This window comes from Ctenopharyngodon idella, chromosome 10, assembly GCF_019924925.1.
Source record: "Ctenopharyngodon idella isolate HZGC_01 chromosome 10, HZGC01, whole genome shotgun sequence".
NCBI lineage: Eukaryota > Metazoa > Chordata > Actinopteri > Cypriniformes > Xenocyprididae > Ctenopharyngodon > Ctenopharyngodon idella.
The window spans coordinates 45654079-45677733 of NC_067229.1; the positions used below are offsets into that span (position 1 = coordinate 45654079).

The 23655-nt window shown below is 38.2% G+C and overlaps 3 protein-coding genes across 4 annotated transcripts in view; all 3 read left to right on the forward strand.

Moving 5' to 3' along the window:
• Nucleotides 1-8433, forward strand: part of LOC127520189 (seizure 6-like protein) — a 52073-nt gene extending 43640 nt beyond the window's left edge. For both annotated transcript variants that reach the window (XM_051908119.1, XM_051908117.1), the window contains exons 11-17: nt 298-492; nt 610-801; nt 898-1092; nt 1442-1477; nt 3107-3221; nt 4078-4183; nt 7696-8433. In XM_051908119.1, the coding sequence (XP_051764079.1) occupies nt 298-492; nt 610-801; nt 898-1092; nt 1442-1477; nt 3107-3221; nt 4078-4183; nt 7696-7725 (869 nt within the window). In that variant the 3' untranslated portion in view covers nt 7726-8433. The remainder of the gene's footprint in view (nt 1-297; nt 493-609; nt 802-897; nt 1093-1441; nt 1478-3106; nt 3222-4077; nt 4184-7695) is intronic.
• Nucleotides 8434-10688: 2255 nt separating this feature from the next.
• tpst2 (tyrosylprotein sulfotransferase 2) lies at nt 10689-18217 on the forward strand. Its single transcript, XM_051908144.1, has 6 exons — nt 10689-10958; nt 11044-11795; nt 14240-14557; nt 14635-14833; nt 15815-15865; nt 17600-18217. The coding sequence occupies exons 2-6, from the start codon at nt 11299-11301 to the stop codon at nt 17636-17638; spliced, it is 1104 nt and encodes a 367-aa protein (XP_051764104.1). The 5' UTR covers nt 10689-10958; nt 11044-11298; the 3' UTR covers nt 17639-18217.
• Nucleotides 18218-18511: 294 nt separating this feature from the next.
• ubc (ubiquitin C) lies at nt 18512-21068 on the forward strand. Its single transcript, XM_051908129.1, has 2 exons — nt 18512-18624; nt 19366-21068. The coding sequence occupies exon 2, from the start codon at nt 19373-19375 to the stop codon at nt 20972-20974; it is 1602 nt and encodes a 533-aa protein (XP_051764089.1). The 5' UTR covers nt 18512-18624; nt 19366-19372; the 3' UTR covers nt 20975-21068.
• Nucleotides 21069-23655: the final 2587 nt, after the last annotated feature.

Below are 23655 nucleotides of genomic sequence, written 5' to 3' on the forward strand. Positions count from 1 at the left end.
GGAAACACGCTTCCATAGTGTACAAGCATGTGTGCACAGCCATTTTTACTGTGGCACCCGGAGAGCAATTGAGGGTTAAGTGCCTTGCTCAAGTGCACCAGTATTGAGTACTTGAACCCGCAACCTTCGGGTTACCAGTCTGACGCTCTAACCGTTAGGCCATGACCGCCCCCTCTAGTATCTTTATCCTGTTAATACTGTAAAAATTCAATAAACAGATTATGCACAAAACATTTCAAATCTGTAACTTATGTGTGAGGAGTAGAAGAGGCTAACCATTTTACCCCTGTTTTCCAGAGGTATCACGCAATGACTCCTGTCCAGATCTACCTGAGATCCAGAACGGCTGGAAGACCACGTCTCATGCAGCACTGGTGCGCGGAGCCCGTATCACATATCAGTGCGACCCGGGGTACGACCTCGTGGGCAGTGAAACCCTGACCTGTCAGGTGGACCTAAGCTGGAACACCCAGCCTCCGTTCTGTGAGAAGAGTGAGTCCAGCATAGTTGGGTGTCTTTGCAATTGGAGTCTGAAGAACTTTTACTTTCAGCAGATTCAAATGTCATCCTTCTCAGTTTTGTCTCTTTTTCCTCCCTTCCCCTCAATAGTTATGTACTGCACAGACCCTGGACACGTGGAGCACTCCACACGCACTCTGTCTGATCCCAAACTCTTGGTTGGCACCACTATCCAGTATAGCTGCATTCCCGGATACATCCTGCAGGGCGGCGCCACACTCACTTGCTATGGTCGAGAACCCGGCACCCCTGTTTGGACGTCTCGCTTGCCACATTGCGTTTGTGAGTTCCCACAAATGTTTTGTCCAGAATTTCTGTATTTTATATTTAAATTTCTTTTTAATTATTCCTGACTTTATTTCTTACTCTGTATAATAGCGGAAGAGTCCGTGTCCTGTGAGAATCCCGGCCTTCCTGACAACGGCTACCAGATATTATCTAAAAGGCTTTACCTACCGGGAGAGTCTCTAACCTTCATGTGCTACCAAGGCTATGAGCTCATTGGGGAGATGGCCATCAAGTGCATTCTGGGAAATCCATCATTTTGGAGTGGTCCATTACCTCTTTGCAGAGGTAAGAAACAATATTTACAGAGGTATTTACAGAGAATTAGCATGTATATGAGGGGTTTATCCCTTATACAAAGATGAATTTTTTTCTTCTGTTATAAAAAAAAATACTATTTTTTTTTTTTTTTACCTTTTAAAAAAATAATGCATTTTGTTTTCTGTTTATAACTACCCTAATGAAGCTGCATAGCAGATATTTAAATAATATTCAAAAAAAAAATTTTTAAATATCTATGATGTGAACACTACATAAAGCAAAATACATTTTCATGACCATTGTTATTGTTTTATTATATTATTATATAATATATTAGAAGCTGAAATATGTATTATTTTTTCCCTGATATTTTCAGCCAATCATGAATGTTCTGGCAATCATGCACTAGAGGGTAAGTTTTATTGTATAATGTACTAATGTAAGCAAAGGTTTTAATTTTATAGATTGAATCTAAGTTAGAGCTGCACGATTAATCGTTAAAAGATTGCGATCTCGTGTGATGGAATTTTTGAACTAATTAATAATGAACTAACATTTCTTTTCTTCTACAGGCCTAATAAGCTAACTTTGAAATAGAGAAATAGTCACTAGGACTGAGTGTTGTAACAAGTGGAAAAATTCTGCTGTGCTGGCTAGACAACATCCTTCTAAGGATAAAAAAATAGTCTTGTGATTCAGTTGTTCTAATCTAAATTTACTCCGCCAGTAAGCGGGGCAGAGGAACTGAGATGTTTTTCTTAAATCTGAACCAATCATATTAAGACTGATGATAATGAGTAATAGATCATGCTCTACTGACTGTGAAATGTACCTGAAATCCTATAAAACCTGCTGTATTCCTTTGTTCGGAGAGAGATTCTCTGGGATTGATGGGAACCCTCCCGGCCGTGATTAAAGCTTTGAAGGACAAAAACTGGAGTCTCTGGTTATTGCTGCACAGCAAGTCAGGTTAGGGAACACTAGGTTTTTGAGGGTCAGGACGTTGACCGAGATATTATTGAGTGTCGATTAGGAGACGCTCCGAAAGATCATATATTATTGAGTGTCGATTTGGAGACGCTCCGAGTACTATTGAGTGTCGATTAGGAGACGCTCCGAAAGATCAGGAAATGTATTGAGTGTCGATTAGGAGACACTCGGGTGTCGATTAGAAGACGCCCCAGGAACAGGTAACTTAGGGGCGTAGGGGAAAATCTACCACACTCGATTCAAACATCCACGCAATCTCATTCCTGAATGACAACGATTTTCCTGTCTATTAACCCTTTGACAAGTATGATCAAGCATTCATATCTGCGTTGGCGCTACCGCTGTTCCAGAGAGAGCAAATGTCATGTATAGATATGAAACAGCATCACAAACATCTTTTCAACCACGCAGTTTCGTTATTTCTGTGTTACAAATCTTCATATTATCACAGAAGAACTTGGATAAAAGTTTATAGCTTGGATATAAACACTGATGTCTACAGAAGCGATCAAAATAGAGCAAATCCTTTTGAAAGTAACTTGCTGCTTCAAATAAGGATTGTATCAATTACATCATTAGGCCACTAGGTGGCGACAAGTGACTTAAAAAATGTATGTCATTAAATCATTCATTAAAGAGATTTGTTCAAAAATGATTGATCCAGTAATGAAACAATTGAAATATTTATGAGTGAGTCATTGAATCAATCATTCAAACCGATTTTTGTTTAAATAATTAATTCAAATTAAAAATGTATACGTTTTATAAATAGACTACTACAGCAATGAACATTTTGTCAGAACCTCTAGTAAATTACATGTTATTTTGTTTAGTTGTCTGTTCAGAATGGTGGGATAATCTCTATTTGAACCAAAAAAAATGGTGATTCTCAATTTATCCAGAATCATGCAGCTCTAATCTAAGTGTTTACTCATTTATCCTCTTGTTACACTTGTTATCAGAGAGATTTTATAAAGTTTCATGGTTGTTGTAGTGGGAAAAGCAGGCGAACATGAATTATTAACATATTTCATCTTTGTGTCCTGTCTAGTGGCTGAGGCTGCGGCAGACTCTTCTTTTGATGGGGGAAGTATGGCTCTAGCAATATTTATACTGGTGCTGCTAGTGTCTGTTTTACTGGGAGGAGCCTACATCTATGTCACAAGGTGAGCAATATACTGTGGAAAGTGTTAGTATTACTAATAGAGTGCATTAGCGCCTGCCCCCTTTTTCAGTGGTGCTGGTTCCGGAAGTATTTTTTCATTCATTTTTCCCATAGGGATTTTAAAATAGTCGTTGTTAAAGAGTTATATAAGCCATTAACCAAGGCAGTCAGATACAAGGTGAATTACAGTACTACAAACTTTGATTTGAAGCAAAAAAGTTGAAAATTGGACAAAAAGACAAAGGTACAAGACTGTGAACTTAACAGCTTTAGTGAGGGAAAGAACTATAATCCCATGAAGCAGTGTTTCATGGGAGTGGGCGAGCTAACAAGATCTTTTGGCGCGTTTTGCTTTTTTCGACTCTCTGACTTGTGTAACTTTCTGTACAGCATCATGGGTAATGTAGTTTTTCCACAAGGAATTCCACTGTTACACACAATTATTTTAAAAATTAGCTGGAATAAAGCGGGCTGATGTCTTCAGCAAAAGCAAATACTATGGATTTACAACCTCGTAGCTCACAGTAGGCCTGTCTTTAAAGCTTTGTAAGTTATAGTTCAAAATGAATTTCCTTATGAGGAAAATGAATGGAGTTTTTACTTCCCGAATGTTGCACTCTATTGTACAACAGTAAACAGCTGCCATTGTTCATGAGCAGTTACACATGTTTTGTTGCTCATTTAATAGACTGCTCAAAGCTGCTTGTACTAATAATGTTGTGGAAATGAGATTGGTTTCTTCATAAAGCATTTAATGGCTTGAAGTGAAATGATATGCGTGGGTGGGAGAACGCTCTGAAACGAGAGAACATATGCTGGGTTTGAACCCCTGTCAAACATTCTTCTGTGTTCCTCAGGTGCCGTTATCATTCAAACTTGAGGCTTCCTCTGATGTATCCGCATCCCTACAGCCAAATCACGGTGGAAACCGAGTTCGACAACCCCCTCTACGAGACTGGAGGGGTGAGAGTCTCCTAGAACACCTTAGCAACTGCATAACAAAGCCTTGGCAATCACATAGATCAGGGATGGGTAACTTCGGTCCTGGAGCTCCAACCCTGATAAAAACTCACTGAACTGTAGCTTTATAGTAAAAGACATTGATTAGCTGGTTCAGGTCAAACTCTGCAGGACAGTGACCAAAGTTGCCCATCTGAGCAACCACCAAGAAACTCCCTAGCAACCATTCAAAACCCCTTATGAACCAAATATCACCACCTTGGAAACCCTCCAGAACACCCTAGATACCACCTAGCAACTTCCTAGTAACCGTTATGCACCCCTTTTGAACTACATGGCACTACCCTGGCAACCTCACAGAGAACCCTAGTCCTGGCAATCATCCAAAACATCTGAACCAGGGATGGGCAGTATTTGTGATACATGTATTTCAAAAACGTATTTTAAATACAAAATAGTATTTTGTAATTTGTATTTGATAGGGTTGATGAAAAAGGCTTTGTATTTTGTATCAAAATACTTCAGAGTTTTGTATTTTTGTAGTTTTAAAATACTGTAAAATACTTAGTAAGTCTACATGATGACATTATAAAAATGCGGCCTCTGATTGGTGCCTACTCAGTAGTTTGCCCAGACTTGTTGAGTTCACAACAGGTGTTAAGTTTTGGTGTTCGTTTTAGTAGCCTAGGCTAAATAGTTTACCAATTTACATAATGCATAATGCAGCCCCCTATATTTATGATTAACAGTCAATTTATTCATTAGTTAGAAACTAGTTGCTATGAATACAGGTGCCATCAGTTGTCTTATGTATGACTTGTTTGTCATTGAGTCAGTGTTGCTGATGCAAAGTAGGCCGTTCGTTACCAAACACCAAGTAACTAAATTAGGATACAATTATGAGTCATTCACAAACTGTTAAACATTAAACTGTTGGTTACTTTAAAACTAACCTTCATCTGGGAGATCACAGGGATATGTGAATATTTGATCTGTTAAAGCCACAATATGTAAATTTTCGCCGCTAGAGGTCGCTTATTCAGTCGCTTATCCTTGATTTTGTGGAATCATGGGATGCTGAACGAGACCGCTGGAGAGACTGCTAATGCGAGACGAGTGTGACACGTCTCGAGAGCAGCGGAACTTTTATTATGCCACAGTCACCGCTTCTGCTTTTTTTGGTCTAGCGTATGTTGGGTAACGCAGCGCTGTTTATTATATTAGATACATTTGTGTGTTGAAAGTTGTTATAGTGCTACTCTGTGCGTTCGCTTGGCAGCTGCTATGAAAAACTTGTTGCACACTGCAGTAAGCTAGATAGATATTAGTCATGGTAAAACATGGTACTCGCGGTAAATCAAGAAAACGAGATTTAAACAAGAAGCTATATAACATGATTAGTTTTCTGTCGATGAATGAATCCAAACGGTTCCTCATCTGTCTAATAAAACATATAATATGTTTTATTAGGCAGATGAGGAATATAATGCATCTTTGGTTTTTCCATGGTTTCTACAAAATAAAACCGGAAACTGAGGGTATGATGTCATTTCTCTGCATTTAAACATTCTTGGAAACATTTGGGATAATGTAAGTACACAGGTCAACAAATTATATAACATTTTTCTAGTGGTTTTGGATATTTTAATCCAAAAATCCTACTGTACATATTGTGCCTTTAACTGGTTTCATATGTCAGATTTATTGCATGACTCGGGCAGAGAAAATCTGTTGCTATCAAACATTGTTTACTTAATCAACTGAGTCAGTGTAATGGTGAAGGGATAGATCAAATAGGCCATTTGATGGAAGGTTTGCGAAGAAATTTAATGCTTCCTTGTAAAAGTATTTTTTAGTATTTTTAAAAATACAAAAATACAGTAGTTTAATTTGATACATGGTGTGGCTGCTGTATTTTGTAGTTTATTTTGATACACTTAAAATTAAAGTATTTGGTATTTTATTTTAAAATACATTTTGATGTATTTTTGCCCAACCCTGCCCTGGCCATCCTCCCAAATGTTCAAGCAACCTCTCAGAACCGCTTAGGAACCACATATCACCACCTTGGAAACCTTCCAGAACACCCTAGCAACTGCATAGAAAAGCCATGGCAAATGGCCCAAACATTTTAACAACTGCCTTATCACCCAGAACCATTTGGGAACTACATATTACCACCATAGAAATTATTCAGAACAACCTAGCAACCACCAAGCAACTCCCTAGTAACCATCTAGAACCACTTAGGAACCACATAACACAGCCCTGGTAACTTCCCAGAGCACACTAGCAACCGCATAAGTCTTGGCAATCATCCAAAACCTCTGATAAAACCCTAGCAACCACTTAGCAACTTCCTAGCAACCACCTAGAACCCCTTAGGTACCACATAGCACTGTCCTGGCAACTTCCCAGAGCATCCTAGCAACTGGATAAGTCTTGGCAATCATCCAAAACATCTGAGAAACCACTTAGCAACTCCCAGAAAACCCTAGCAACCACCTAGCAACCATCTAGAACCCCTTAGGAACCACATAGCACTGCCCTGGCAACTTCCCAGAGCACCCTAGCAACCATGTAAGTCTTGGCAATCATCCAAAACATCTGAGAAACCACTTACAAACTCCCAGAAAACTCCAGCAACCACCTAGCAACCATCTAGAACCCCTTAGGAACCACATAGCACTGCCCTGGCAACTTCCCAGACCACCCTAGCAACTGTATAAGTCTTGGCAACCATCCAAAACGTCTGAGAAACCACTTACAAACTCCCAGAAAACCCTAGCAACCACCTAGCAACTCCCTAGCAACTATCCAAAGCCACATAGCACTGTCCTGGCAACTTCCCAGAGCATCCTAGCAACCGCATAAGTCTTGGCAATCATCCAAAACATCTGAGAAACCACTTAGCAACTCCCAGAAAACCCTAGCAGCCACCTAGCAACTCCCTAGCAACCATCCAAAGCCACATAGCACTTTCCTGGCAACTTCCCAGAGCATCCTAGCTACCGCATAAGTCTTGGCAATCATCCAAAACATCTGAGAAACCACTTAGCAACTTCCAGAAAACCCTAGCAGCCACCTAGCAACTCCCTAGCAACCATCCAAAGCCACATAGCACTGTCCTGGCAACTTCCCAGAGCATCCTAGCAACTGCATAAGTCTTGGCAATCATCCAAAACGTCTGAGAAACCACTTACAAACTCCCAGAAAACCCTAGCAACCACCTAGCAACTCCCTAGCAACCATCCAAAGCCACATAGCACTGCCCTGGCAACCTTCCAGAACACCATAGCAGCTACTGTACATAGAAAAGCTCTGGAAACCAAAACACCCTAGCAACAGCCTAACCAACCATCCTGAACCACATAACAAGGTCCAGGAAATCACCTAGTAGAACAACACCACCTGTGGTTGCAATGAGGTTTTTGCATGCTCAAACACTGCAAGATGCTCCGTAATGCTAACATAAATGTAATCCTCACAGCATCTCTTGTGTTTATTTTCTGCAGGACACGAGAGAATATGAGGTGTCCATATGAAGAGGCCCACAGACACGTCCCGTATTGCTCCAGCTCTAAGAGGAAGTGATGTAAATAGATCCTGACAATTCCACTCTCCCCACCTCCCCAACCTCCAGAGGAAAGGGCACTCATCAGCCGAGAGAGAGAGAGAGAGAGGGGCGTGAAGGGAAAGGGTCTGTGAAACAGGAAGTATCAGTGCAGAGATCGTTCGGCCTGTGGTTTTACAACATGTGACTCAACACGGATGCACTCACAGCCGGAGGCTCTCATTCTGCCATTCACAAATGTGCGTGTGTGTGTGTGAGTGTGTGTGATGTGACAAGTGAGTGGAAAAAAACAAGTGATGGGTTTACACAGTGTTCTTTCGCCTCAATACCGTGATTTACGGGACAGTCAAACCCTGAAGTACGTGAAGCCCTTTGCTCCGATTTAAAGGCGTCGTGGTGGCGCCGTCCTATGTCTGTCTGTCTGTGGCCCATCCTGCCTGCTGTCATTTTTAAGTCTTTGTACTTAGAGCAGTTTGTAGTGCAGGTTTTAAAGTAGTATTTTTTCCCCCTGCAAGTGATGTCCTACTGCAGCAGAGACCAGATGATGTATTTATTTTGAAGTATATGTGAAATGTTCTCTGCTGTTTAATGAATACTTCATTTTGGAGATCAAGAAAAAAAAATGTAACTGATTTCTCTAAAGAAATGTGAAAAATAAATTCATTTAAATCTTTTCTAACCCTGATGTCTCCTGATTTTATTAAAGGCTTCTATTTTAAAAGAGATCTGACAGAAATAGGGCATTTATGCTCCACTGATTACAAAATCTGCCTATTGGAAAGAAAATGTACAAATTAAATCTCTTTAATATGGAGACTTTTGCTGGAGTCTCATGCATTTCAGATGTTTCTCTTAAGAAAAGCCAAGTCTCAAACTCACTCATTATGGTCACATAAGTTAAATTTTGTTGGGAAAAAAGGTCCACTGCATTAGCAAGCATTTGTGCATTAGTGCATTTGTTAAAGAATTATAAGCCATGAACCAAGACAATCAGCTACGAGGTGAATCACAAGATTACAAACTTCAATTTGAAGCAAGAAAGTTCTTGAAAATCTGACAAAAAGACAAAGATATAAGACTATGTACTAAATGGTTTTAAAGGATTAGTTCACTTTCAAATGAAAATTAGCCCAAGCTTTACTCACCCTCAAGCCATCCTAGGTGTACATGACTTTCTTCTTTCTGATGAACATAGTCTGAGAAATATTAATAAATATCCTGACGCATTATAATGACAGCGAGTGGGACCAACGAGTATGAGCTGAAGAAAGTGTCTCCATCCACATCCATCCATCATAAATGTACTCTACATGGCTCCAGGGGGGTTAATAAAGGCCCTCTGAAGCAAAGCAATGCATTTGTGTAATAAAAATATCCATATTTAACAAGTTATGAAGTGAAATATCTAGCTTCCGCCAGACCGCCTTCCATATTAAAGTTACGAAGAAAGTGTAAACTGGCGTCACGTCAGTTACGCTTTTTCCGTAAGTTGAATAGGGAAGACGTAGCGTAAGCTTTGTGAACTGCAAGAATTTTACACTTTCTTCGAACACTGAATACGGAAGGCGGTCTGGCGGCATCCTCCATTCACCGGTTTTTAGCATTTGTAAATGCCGCGCTTAAAGACGCTGCTGTCGCCCGCTTTGCAGTTCCTATTTCCAGTGCGAATGCAACCAGGGACATGGCCTGGGGGAGAAATTAGTACTCAGGGAACTATCCTAGTGGCTAGAACTAAATTCCTAGAACCATTCGGTGTGAAAGCCCCTTAAGTAACATGTCTGCCACTTTTATTCTGACCAACTGAGAAAAAAGCATTACAATAAATTGTGCTGATTAAATTTAATGATCGCTTAGCTCGGATCACGTCAAACTGTGCAAATTATTATTGTTATACTTTGTTCTAAAATTGTTACTGTTAACAACATCAGCATTGCATGTGTATTTAGTGTGTATTAGCGTTACCTGTAGATTTCAATTTCTGTAGCCACTCCGCAGTCTGAAGTTATTTGCTTTTGACTACGGGTGAATCTCCAGTTGTCACTGATGACTGTCATTTGGACCTTTCTGGATTACAATTTGCCACCAAAATGATGTTTAATTATTGCAGCTGCTGTGAGAAAAGGCTATAAATGATCCGCCTCACATGATATAGTCTACTAGCTGGGATTCCTTTATGTAAACAAATGTGACGTAATGACGCAAAGACGAACAGCAGCATGCTCGAATTTCCTGCAGAAACCCACCAGTACCAATTTTATTATAAAAATAAATCAGGCTAAGGTAAGGAGATAGTTTTGAACACTGGCTGGTTATGTACTTGCTCAAAAATTGATTTTGGATTTTTTTTTAACCAAAAAAAGTTACAGACTGCAGCTTTAAACATAATTATTTAAAGAAATAGAAGAAGCGAAGCGAATACGATTAACATCCTCATAGCTCACAGTAGTTCTGTCTTTAAAGGTTTATATAAGTTATGATTCAAAATCTTCTAAAATTTTCTAATGCAGAGTTTTTACTTCTGGAACCCAGCTGTTGCACTTCTGATCTATGAATCAGCAGTCACAAAAATCATGCTAAGCAGCTTTCTGCATGTTGGCTAACATGGCGAATTTGTGTGACCAACTTGAACCCGTTGTGAAACTTGAGTAGGGGAAATCTTTTCGAATACTTCTACATTCATATTTATATTCAATACATACATATATAGACTATATTTAAAGCTCTTTTTACTGTATGTCAGTATTTGTGTCTAGATTTGCTGAGGAATCTTCTGAAATACATAAGTTATAAACAAACTATTAAAAAGCAATCTGCAAGCAATAACATTTTATGAGTAGCCTATGTCTGCACAGGAAACACCAAGCCAGTCAAAGTTTCACACCTTTTCTGGTTTCTCAGTACACCCATTTCCTTTAAATGTTTTGAATTTGAAATCTTTTGAAAGTGTTAAATGGTCGCATTACTTTCACATTTGCACGTTTTATAGCCTACATCTTTTAAGCAAACAATCATTCAGCACAGATTTAGCACGTTTGATGCTCAGAGACACAGGAAAAGAAGGTTTTTGGTAGAGATCTGGTTGTGGCTCTCAGGAAAGATCTCAACTGATAAGTCTGTTATTAAACTGCGTTCACTTCCTCTTCCTCTACACTGCAGCGCATTAAGCCTGGAGATCATGCAATGTTCACTGTTTGTCTTGTGAAGGTGAGTTAATCATGTCCTTAATGTGTTGTGCGTTTAATGCATCTCGTTTCATGTCACTTTATCAGTGCATTATCTTTTTTTTCAGCTCTACCTGCAGCCCATATTTCCTGTGCACGTCATGCATGTGGCTTAAAATCACCTTCTTTTTAATATGCAAAAAAGGCTTATTTTTTAATACCGCTGTGTGATTCGTAGATAAGATCTGATTAATCAAAAGTGCACTCTAGTTCCTGCAATCTTCCAGTTAACAACTAAATATTTGCAGAAGTAGCCAACAGAGGAAGTGAAGTCAATTCGGTGTTTAAACTTAGCATTTTTCTTCTGGCAATGCCTCAGAGTGATGCGGCTCTCAGTCAAACGGGCAGTTGTACTCCTGCTAACCGTGTTCGGAACGTGTACTGTTACTAGGACTCTATATCGAGTGCTGGCATGCCACGGAGTGGTTCCCAGAACTCACGTGGTGTCTATACTGGTTCGAAACTGGAACCAGACACAATATCGGTATAATCACAAAACTCCAATGGTGTTCGTGGGTGGGGTTCCACGATCAGGGACCACCTTGATGCGTGTCATGCTAGACGCCCACCCTGACATTCGCTGCGGGGAAGAGACGCGGGTGATCCCTAGGATTCTGTCCCTGCGGCAGAACTGGGGCAGGCAGACTCAGGAACGCTGGGCTCTGGAGGAAGATGGGGTCAGTCAAGAGATGCTGGACGCTGCAACCACCGCGTTCATACTGGAGGTCATCGCACGTCACGGAGAACCTGCACGAGTGCTGTGCAATAAAGACCCGTTTACACTGAAGAGCGCACTTTATCTGTCACACATTTTTCCCAAGTAAGATATTTCTACTTTTATCTAGCAGTGATGCATTCAATTGAAAGCGACAGTAAAAACTTTCACATTATAACCAATAAAAATGTATTTTAAATAAATGCTATTCTTTTGAACTTTCTGTTCATCAAATAATCCACAAAAATATTATGGTAAGCAGCACAATGGCTTTCAAAATTGATAATAATAAGAAATGTTTCTTGAGCATATTAGAAAGATTTCTGAAGGATCATGTGACACTGAAGACTAAATTCTGCTTTGCATCACAGGAATATATGTGACCATGGACCACAAAACCAGTCAAAAAGGTCAATTTTATGAAATTGAGATTTATATATCACATGAAAGTAAATAAGCTTTCCATTGATGTATGGTTTTTTAGGATAGGACAATATTTGGCCGAGATACAACTATTTGAAAATCTAAAAAATCTAAATATTGAGAAAATTGCCTTTAAAGTTGTCCAAATGAAGTCCTTAGCAATGCATATCCACTCACAAAAATACATTTTTTATATATTTACGGTAGGAAATTTACAAAATATCTTCATGGAACATGATCTTTACTTAATATCCTAATGATTTTTGGCATAAAAGAAAAATCGATAATTTTGACCCATTCAGTGTATTGTTGGCTATTGCTAAAAATATACTCGTGCGACTTATGACTAGTTTCTTGGTCCAGGGTCACATATTAGGGTAAGATGGGGAAAGATGGCCCCCTTAAGAACAATGTGCATTTACTTTTAAATTGTAACATATTTAGATATAAGTTTACCATGTGCAGGATGATGATGCATCAGCCAATGTGTTATTATAGGAAATAAACAGAAACATTTGCCTATTTTTAAAGTGTCATTCATGTAAAATACTAAATCAACTATTCTGTTTAAAATTGAATTTTGACAATTTAGCTGAATAATTGAATAACCGATGACAGACAAAGCAGAATCCAAGTAAAAGCGATTCATGTGAAAGGTAAAATTGTTATGTGACTTATATAGGCATATGAATATTTACATATTTAATTGCACATTATTTTATTGAACAAATGTCATAATAGCAGCACTATGATGTAATGATTTCACTCAACTAACCCATAGGTTGTAATGAAAGCAAAGATGTCTAAAATGTACATCTAATACATGGAAATACTGAATAATAGCCCCATTAATTACAATAATTATTACATTTAAAAGTGGTAACACAACTTTCACTGTTGTTTCACTCAAATCATCCTTGTTCACACATTACAAAACTCATGTAACTACATGAACTTAATTTAACTGAGTTGTTTCTAATAAAATGAGTATTGTCATACTTAATAAATGTTTGTTCAGTCAACTTAACATTGCACAAATTAATGTTGACAATTAACTGGGCAGTGGATCCGTATAGTTCTCAGCATGCTTTGCAAGGGACTACATTAGGAGAGTATAGGGATTAAAGTGTTATTTTATGTGTTTTTCAGTAAAGGGAAAGATGTTGTTAGTTTATATTAGTGTTTAATGTTCAGTTTTTAGAGAAGTGTCTGTAATGTTTTTGAATTTTGTGGTTACTATTATGCAGAGGAGTGGCTGTAGGCATTCATATACGTATGTTTAGGATGGAATTCCTTCTCTAAATTAAATTGAGTTTGTTCAAAGAGTTATTTCATTGAGTGCATTTTGTAGAGCAAAGAGTTAATTGAATAAGGTAAATTAAGTCAATAAATGTCTTAACCTTATGTAATAAACTTTTATACAACATTATTAAATAAATTGCACATATAAATATTATGTAACAGTGACAAATTTAAATAATTTGTATTTACTCAAAGGAATTTTGTCAGCTTTACTTGAATTTGCTTTTATCATATGACTAAATTGTTATTTGTACAAATTACTTAAAATTGTTGTGTGGAACCACTTGACGCTGCTTTTTTAAGTAAATCCAACAATACATTTTTTTTAGTGAACATGCCAATTCTTGTGATGTGGGTCATCTTACCCCAAGGGTCTAATTTTATCATTTTACTTCAAAACAAGAACTGTAACTTTTACTCCACAAATATAAACACATTAATGTGTCCACAGATCCCTCATTAACAAATAGACACAAATAACTTTCATATTCAACATAATACAATGTCATAGATCACTATTTTCCAGAGGCACAAAATTAGATCAGTTAAACTCAAAACAGTTTTGACCAACTAAATCTCACAAATGTTGATATTCAGATGAAATGACAAAATTTAAAATAGCATAGCCATTCATCAAAAATGCTGAGATGAGATTTAAATTATGGTCAGAAGAAAGAATTAAGGTGTGTGTGTGACCTACCCTACATTTTAAAATATATTCAAATAGAAAAATGTCTAAAATAATTGCTTTGCTTTTTGTTGTTGTTCAAATGCCATAAAAATGACATTTTACTCATTCCATCTGTCATCATCTGTCCTTCCAGCTCAAAATTCCTGTTAATGCTCAGAGACGGCCGGGCGTCTGTGCACTCGATGATCTCCAGACGAGTGACTATCGGTGGCTTCAACCTTTCCAGCTACAGGGACTGTCTGACTAAATGGAGCAATGCAATCGAAGTGATGCTCTCCCAGTGTATGGCAGTAGGCCAGAGGCGGTGTATGACAGTCCGCTATGAGGATCTGGTGCTGCAGCCTCGAGCTACCATGCAGCGTGTGCTGCGTTTTCTGAATTCACCGTGGCATGAAGGGGTGCTTCACCATGAGGAGGCCATCGGCCAGCCAGGAGGGGTATCACTGTCTAGGTAGGGGGAAATTCAATTTCATGTTTTAGGCATTCTACTGTTTCTTGTCAATACTCACTTTTCACTATGTTTTTAAGAACCGAACGCTCCACGGATCAGGTGATCAAGCCAGTTAACCTGGAAGCTCTCACAAGATGGGTAGGACACATCCCAGCAGACGTCCAGGAGGACATGGATAACATCGCTCCAATGCTCCGTAGGCTGGGATACAACCCCAACGCCAATCCCCCAGACTATGGTCAAGCAGATCCTGAAGTGATCAACAATACTCAAAGGGTATATTTGAACGAAGAATATGACCTAACAGGATATGTGATCAGAGTTGCTACACTCGTAAAAAATAAAGGTTCTTTATTGGCATCCGGTTCCATGAAGAACCTTTAAAAGTTAGTTCACCCAAAAATGAATATTGTGTCATGAATATTGTGTTCCAAACCTGTAAGACTTTTGTTAATCTTGAGAACACAAATGAAGATCTTTTTGATGAAATCTGAGAGACTTCTGTCCCACCATTGACAGCTACGCAACTGAAAGTTTGATGCTTCAAAAAGTTCATAAAGAGATCGTAAAACTAATCCATATGAATTGAGTGGTTTAGTCCAAATTTTCTGAAGAGACACGATCGCTTTATATGATGAACAGATTTAATTTAGGCTTGTATTCACATGTAAACATTACCACATCTACATCAGATGTGGTAAACTATAGGAAACTCAGGCATGTTTGAGGTTCATTCTTGTGTTACGCAGCACGTTTGAGCTTCAGCAAGAGGTTTGTTCTCGTCAAGCAGGTTTGGTTGAGCTTCTGTTTATATATTCACTGATCAATTCATTCATATGGATTAGTTTTACGATCTCTTTATGAACTTTTTGAAGCGTCAAAGTTTCAATTGCATAGCTGTCAATGGAGGGACAGAAATCTCTCAGATTTCATCAGAAATACCATCATTTGCATTCTGAAGATGAATGAAAGTCTTACGGGTGTGGAACGACATGAGGGTGAGTAATTAATAACAGAATTTTCATTTTTGGGTGAACTAACCCTTTAACATACATGACACAAAACTTTTCCATTACACAAAAAGTTCTTTATAGTAGAAAAATATAATTAAAATGTCCTTTACATTAAGAAAAAATGGTTCTTCTATGGCATCTGCCAAAAAAAAAAAAAAAAAAACTTTGAAACCTTTATTTTTAAGAGTGTAGTTATTTGTAAACGTAATAAAGTCCTTTCTAATTTTTCGATGTTTTTTCTTAGGTATTGAGAGGAGATTTTAAAACTCCTACAAACCTGAAAAGATGGGCACAAGTGAGTGCATGCTTTTGATTGTTTAACATACTTTGACCCCAAAAACTATTTTAGAAACACTTTACCCTCTAGTCCTCTGAAAAATTAACATTTTGAAATTTTAAATTTTTTTGCTTCATCGGAATGGGATGACACTTGGTGACTTTTGTGAACACAAAAAAAATCATGGACATGATTCGGATATGTTAAAGGGTCAGAACAAAAAAATTAGTCACATTTGGCTCCTTCGAGGTCAAAAATGACCAACATAGGAAATGAATGGGAAATACGAAAAAATATGAAAACTCAGAGAATCTTTTGGTGGTACAAACTACAATTCAGCCACTGTGCAGAAGAAAAGTGCACAGCAATGAGGAGGTGACAAGATGTGCAAAATGGAGACATCCACCCCCGCACACACACACACACATATATATATATATATATACTAGCGCAACTATAACAGAGCAAGTTTTTGCAAATGTGTGAAATAAAAACAATACTTCAGCCACAAAGCAGTAAAAAATGAACAGCAAGGAAGAGGTTAGACAAGAGTACAAAACAGAGACACACACTCACAGTACACTATTATACACACAAATGAACTGGTGTAACAATATGGTAAAATTGAGTCAAAGACTCAAATAAGAGATTGAAATCAGATCATACCCAGATTTATTAAGCTAATAAAACATACTTATTGAATTTTGATGTTGTAAGAAAATGTCCTCCTCTGTGTTCAGGTTTGGCTGTAGTAAAATAATGCAAAAACTGAAACTTCAAATCATTTTAAACAAAAAAAATCTAAACCTTGACAAAATGTAGTCTTTGAGAATGTCTAAGTATAAATCCAAATCCACAACTTAATAAAAATAAGTATTTAATTATGTCTAAAAAAAAAACACTAGAGAATTTATAAGCCACTTTATATAGAACTATATAGGAATCTAGTGGTTACACCATGGCAATACACAAGTTTTTTCTTTTTTTACTCCTACCAGATGCCACTAATCTACCTTCAAAAAACTGGATTTTAAATGCCTTGGAACATGGAATACTGCTTTAATTGAAAAATAATTTAAATATATTAAAAAAAATTGTGTATTATTATCAGTGGGGGAAAATAGCTAATAAAAATTGTATAAATATTGCATAGTATCAAAAAATACCCTCAAAATTTTAAATAATAACCAAAGAATATTACTGAACAAAAATATATTACATTTCAAGGCTTTGGTCGCTTTTGACCACAAAGGAGCCAAGTGTGACCCCTAAATGAAGAGGACCAGAGGGTTACATGTCTGAATGTCATTGAGGTAGATGACAAACATCCAAGCAAGTGTCATTTATTTGAAAGAAAGACAGCACAAGCACGCATTTCAGGCTAAACAGGTTTGGCCTAAATATGTAGGCCAAACCTACATGTTTGTTAGGTTTGAAATGATGGAAAAACCACTTTCTGGTTGTGGTTAGTAGAACAGTTAAGGTGAACTAGATGTGTGGTTACGCTACTAGGTTAAGATGGTTTCAGTTGATTTAAAGTCAAAAGTTAGTTGTAGAACATTTCTAGCATCTCTTATGTGGAGATGCCACTTGCTTGGTGTTTTGATATCTAAAGCAGTTATATTAGGCCTATATGCCCCCAATACTTTTTGTGGGCACTGTAAAAGTATATATTATGATTATATGCTGCTGTATGTCTTTAGTTGTTTTGCATAAACCATGCTCATTTTGAAAACATTTCTTGTTTGACAGGTATCTCCAAAAATAAATTCTAAAGGAGGAAGAAAATGAACAGAGTTCTGCATTGATTGCAATATGTTCTTGTGTTCAGCTTTGGATAACTTTACCATTTTGTGTCATACACCCTGGAGGCCTTTCACAAGATGAAGAGCAACATGAGGAGGAATATCATTATTGTGCAATAGCTGTGGTTATATTCCTGTGTCACCTGAACTGCCTTATTTCTTTTTACATCTGCAGAATTCATTAAGATTATCTTTATATGTACCACAGTGTTGAAATTCAATATGTGTAAAAGAAACAAGTCACAAGAAGAACATTAAATACTGGACAGATATCTACATATTTACTTCCTAGTGTTCTCAGAAGAGTATAAATCGATGGAAGCTAACCATCATTCAGTTAAACTGAATTTCCTGAACATTGTAATTCTTGTTTTGGGAAAAGAGAAAAGCGTGACGTTGCGCTTGGTGACGCAGTGAATGCTGTTGCTATGTGTCAGCGTGCATTTTCCTGACCTAGTTTTTATTAAATGGAGCCATTCTTCTTTCTCTAGTGCCAAAACACACTCGTTACCCTCAGTGTTTCTAAAGTGAATTATTTCAATAAAATATATTTTATAGAAATCGAGCAATGTGTTATTTTGAAGCCTATATGTGTCATTATTTTGATCTCAAAACATTTGATCACAGCCAACCGTGTGCAGTACATCATATCACTCCGCCGGTCCCCCACCCCCCCACAAGCACACCAAATAAACAGATGTATCTGTTTTACGTCCACAAACCTAATTTATAAAATGAATATTAGTATATGTTCAGCATAACACATATGTCATTGTTTCATATGAAACCAGTTTTTCAAATTCAATAACTGCAGTTGTTAAAATAGTGCGTTGGGCGTAGCTGCGGAAGGATACAGCGCGTTCTGTATAAATAGTCGGATCTTTTGTTTTGAGCACACAGTTAGATTTGCTTCCTTGACGAGAGAAAAGAGACTCCTACACTCCGCGCTCTTCCAGAAAAGAACATTTGTTTGTAAGTATGATGTAAAATATACACAAACGACGCCAGATATATCATTGCTTAAAAACGATATTATTTTATTTGACTTGAAGTCTTTGTCGAATATTTAAACGTATATTTTTGAAAGGGCTAACGTGTTAGCTTTTATGCTAGCCGGCCTGGTGGTTTCTGAGGACCAAATTTGTTTTGTTTTTTTATAATTTTGTTTGTTTTTGTAATTTATTGCGATTAAGCGTTATACTGTACGTCGATGGGTTTTTTGATATATTTTTTTTATTCGCGTTCAGTAATTTGGCGGCGAATTAGGCCGCGAAATAGGGCGGTGAGGTCGTCGAGTCTTAATTCATCTGCGTATATTTTTTTTTTTTTTTTTTTTTTTAAACATCTTGTCAGCCGTCGACACGTCATTAAAAAATTCTCCGGTTGAATTAAATAACTCGTATTAATATGTATGTCTCTCTGGTTGCCTATTTTTATTCCGTTTCAGTGCGTTTTGTTTTCTGGCCATTTTCTGTTCATGTCGCCATTTTGTTTTCAATCGCCCGTTTGTTACACCCTGACTCACAGCTGTGTCAGCAGTAGTGATGGCGTGAGCTCACCTTACCTTTTGTTTCTTTTATGAGGAACCTTCTACAGAATTCCTAGGCTTGTCTAACAATCCTAAATGAACATTTACTCATCATTTTAGTTTTTCACCTATAATTTTTTTTATATATATAAAATTTATTATTTTAATTTGTTTGTTTTTTCTAGCGTAAAGATGCAGATCTTTGTGAAGACGCTGACTGGCAAGACCATCACCCTTGAGGTTGAGCCCAGCGACACCATTGAGAATGTCAAAGCTAAAATCCAAGACAAAGAAGGCATTCCTCCTGACCAGCAGCGTCTGATCTTCGCCGGCAAGCAGTTGGAAGATGGACGCACACTGTCCGACTACAACATCCAGAAGGAATCCACCCTTCACCTGGTCCTTCGTCTGAGAGGTGGTATGCAGATCTTCGTCAAGACTCTGACTGGCAAGACCATCACCCTTGAGGTTGAGCCCAGCGACACCATTGAGAACGTCAAGGCCAAGATCCAGGACAAGGAAGGCATTCCTCCTGACCAGCAGCGTCTGATCTTCGCCGGCAAGCAGCTGGAAGATGGACGCACGCTGTCCGACTACAACATCCAGAAGGAGTCCACTCTCCATCTGGTGCTCCGTCTCAGGGGAGGTATGCAGATCTTCGTGAAGACCCTGACTGGAAAAACCATCACTTTGGAAGTTGAGCCCAGCGACACCATTGAGAACGTCAAGGCTAAGATCCAGGACAAGGAAGGCATTCCTCCTGACCAGCAGCGTCTGATTTTTGCTGGCAAGCAGCTGGAAGATGGACGCACACTGTCCGACTACAACATCCAGAAGGAGTCCACTCTCCATCTGGTGCTCCGTCTCAGGGGTGGTATGCAGATCTTCGTGAAAACCCTGACTGGAAAAACCATCACTCTTGAGGTGGAACCAAGTGATACCATTGAGAATGTCAAGGCCAAGATCCAGGACAAGGAAGGCATTCCTCCTGACCAGCAGCGTCTGATCTTTGCTGGCAAGCAGCTGGAAGATGGACGCACACTGTCCGACTACAACATCCAGAAGGAATCCACCCTCCACCTGGTCCTTCGTCTGAGAGGTGGTATGCAGATCTTCGTCAAGACTCTGACTGGCAAGACCATCACCCTTGAGGTTGAGCCCAGCGACACCATTGAGAACGTCAAGGCCAAGATCCAGGACAAGGAAGGCATTCCTCCTGACCAGCAGCGTCTGATTTTCGCCGGCAAGCAGCTGGAAGATGGACGCACGCTGTCCGACTACAACATCCAGAAGGAATCCACCCTTCATCTGGTGCTCCGCCTCAGAGGTGGTATGCAGATCTTTGTCAAGACCCTGACTGGAAAAACCATCACTTTGGAAGTTGAGCCCAGTGACACTATTGAGAACGTCAAGGCTAAGATTCAAGACAAGGAAGGCATTCCTCCTGACCAGCAGCGTCTGATCTTTGCTGGTAAGCAACTGGAAGATGGACGCACGCTGTCTGACTACAACATCCAGAAGGAGTCCACCCTCCATCTGGTCCTTCGTCTGAGAGGTGGTATGCAGATCTTCGTCAAGACTCTGACTGGCAAGACCATCACCCTTGAGGTTGAGCCCAGCGACACCATTGAGAACGTCAAGGCCAAGATCCAGGACAAGGAAGGCATTCCTCCTGACCAGCAGCGTCTGATCTTTGCTGGCAAGCAGCTGGAAGATGGACGCACGCTGTCCGACTACAACATCCAGAAGGAGTCCACTCTCCATCTGGTCCTTCGTCTTCGTGGGGGCAATTAATCTGCTTAAGTTTAATATATGAGTCTTGAAAATTCAGACCAATTCCCATTCCTTTGTTCCTCTTAATCATTCAATAAAGTTCTGGCATTCCTGATTTTTGTTGTCTGTCTTGTCTCTGGAGTCATTTACATTCACTTAATTGCATATTTTTAATAATTAAAAATGTTTACATTTCAGGGCTTAATTTACCTATAGGTATTTTTAATGGTTTAAAAAGTCAAATTTAAAATTGATAAATGTGAGTATTATGCTCATAGTATTTAATTGCATAAGTGCACTTCATTTGTTGGATAAAAGAAATGTTAACCCTCAAATCTAAAACTAAAAGTGGTTCTTCCAGTGTCTTAAAGGGAATTTCACATGTTTATATCTAATCTTATACAGTGGTTTTGAAACGGGGGTACAATTAAATGGGTAAAATTAGATTAACGTTTTTGACTAATAAAAATATACAAAGATTAATAAAATACTTAAGAATATATGATGCATTTATTCAACTAGCTATAGTAATGTAACTAATTGTGGATTTTTAATATTTTTCAGAATATAAATTCTATTATAAAAGATAGATTCCTATTAAATTTTAGGGTGGGGGTCCATCCTAATGAGGGTGATCATATTTGGGGCTCCATGGAGTCTAAAAGACTGAAAACCCCTGATCTAATGTACAGGTAATTCTCTTGCTGGGTCATACTCCCTCTGTGTGGAAGGTTGCAATTATTAAACCAGCCACAAGATGTCACCAGAGGTTTTGCAAAAACGCTCATTGTGACCCCTTTTAAAGAGAAAGAACTTTCATTTTTGGGTTAACTATCATTTATTCACACTCATGTTGTTCCAATTCTTTGAGTTTTTTTTTTTTTTTCTTCTGTTGAACACAAAGGAAGATATTTTGAAGAATGTTGGTAACTAGACCGTTTATGGTAGCCACTGACTGCCATAGTAGGAAAGAAAAATACTATGGAAGTCTACAGTCTGTCTGGTTACCAACATTCTTCAAAATATTTTGTGTTCAACAGAAGAATGAATCTCGTACAGGTTTGGAACAACGTGAGGGTGAGTAAATGATGACAGAACTTACATTTTTGGGTGAACTATCCCTTTAATGCGCTTATTATTTGGAGGGGTCTGGTCTGGATTTTGGCTTTCTTTTAAAAGTCTTTCATCTGGCCCTTGAGTCATGGTGGGCGAATGGGTAATGATGAAACCACAGAGTAAAACCATTTTCTTTTGCAAATTTCCTTAATCTGGGTTGCTTGAGGGCAACTGTTAAGTAGTTTAGCCTTGTAAGAACTGTTTTCTGAATTTTGGGGGGGCTTTTTGCACAAGAGAACACCCTTTTTTTCGCTTGCAGCATATTGTTATTGGGTTGGTCAGATATTTACTCGTCAAATTTTGTCAACTGAAAGAACAATAATTATCTAACATATCTACTATTCAATCAGTTTTCTTTGGCATCAGTTAACTGTGTTGACAGACACTTCATTAAAATTGCACGGCAGCACTTACTCAAGACGATGCGTCTTGAGCAACCTATATTGCTTAAAGATACAAATCAACCTTTGTGTTAGGAAGATAACTAATAGAGCACTGTCACTGAATTCTGTTGCTCATCTCCAGACGACCACAAACGTCTCTTGGCTACCTACTGGTTCCTTCTGTATACAAAAGCACGCATACTGATATCAGTCCAGGAATCAGTCCAGCCAGGTCTAACCAAGATACTTATCTGGTCTTCTGAAAATATTGCTGCACTAAAGCATAAAAAAGCCTTTAAGAGCTCTGCACAGCAAAGACAAAAAACTGCACTTATTTAAAGCAATTGATAAAGCTGTTAATGCTGGCCTGTTCAATTAAAAAGTTCATGTTCAGTAATGGTAGTTAATAAAGAATCTCATATTTTAATGTTTAAAAAGTAAGATTCATGAAATGATTTTAACCTGCTTTGAGGTTAATTGACTTATTAAATTTAAAAAAGGGAACTTGTCCAATGAGTGTTACAGTGTGACACATTTTAAATTACTTCCAAATTTAACAAACTGCTTGTGGTCGAGTTACATAAGGACATTTAGACACTATTTTTCTGCTGCATCACAGAGTCATGTGTTTTCAAAACGTTTCATTCACTAAATCCATAGTGCAGCAGAAAATATCACTTATAATTTGTGGTTTAACATATTTGTCATGCTTTTCAGGGCCCGAAAAGTTTGAGCAGATTGTCTTGTTTCCTTCACTATGTTCCCAGTCCAGATTCGTCTTGGATTTGGAATCAAAAATCACATGAATAGGCTCTTTAAAAAGCTCTTTTGATGATGTTTTGCCTTCACCGTGACAGACATTTTATAGTATTATAGTATGAAATGTCAAATGAGATGAAGGTTTCGGTTTGTTTCACATACTGGCTGATGGATTCATTGATGTTAGACTTGCACTGGCACTCAAGAGAATCCTAATGTTATAAGCAATTGAAACTTGAAACTCCTTTGTGAAGTATTTGCTAACCTTATTTGGACGTCCTAGTGATATGTCAAGTAAACTGAAAGGCATTCACTGTCCTGTTGTTTCTATTGCTTTAGGTGGTATTTTAATGGAACAGTCTAATACTTTAATGTTTTAAAAAACTATAATTAACATATTAAAAGGCTAAAGGGTGGTCCGTGCCCTCAGGACATGTTTTACCC

Excerpts from the sequence above, each read along its gene's own strand:
- tpst2 (XM_051908144.1), top strand. The coding sequence starts at position 11,299 with ATGCGGCTCTCAGTCAAACGGGCAGTTGTACTCCTGCTAACCGTGTTC. Across the intron at positions 11,796-14,239 it reads CTGTCACACATTTTTCCCAA|CTCAAAATTCCTGTTAATGC; the intron begins GTAAGATATTTC and ends CTGTCCTTCCAG. Across the intron at positions 15,866-17,599 it reads ACCTGAAAAGATGGGCACAA|GTATCTCCAAAAATAAATTC; the intron begins GTGAGTGCATGC and ends CTTGTTTGACAG.
- ubc (XM_051908129.1), top strand. The coding sequence starts at position 19,373 with ATGCAGATCTTTGTGAAGACGCTGACTGGCAAGACCATCACCCTTGAG.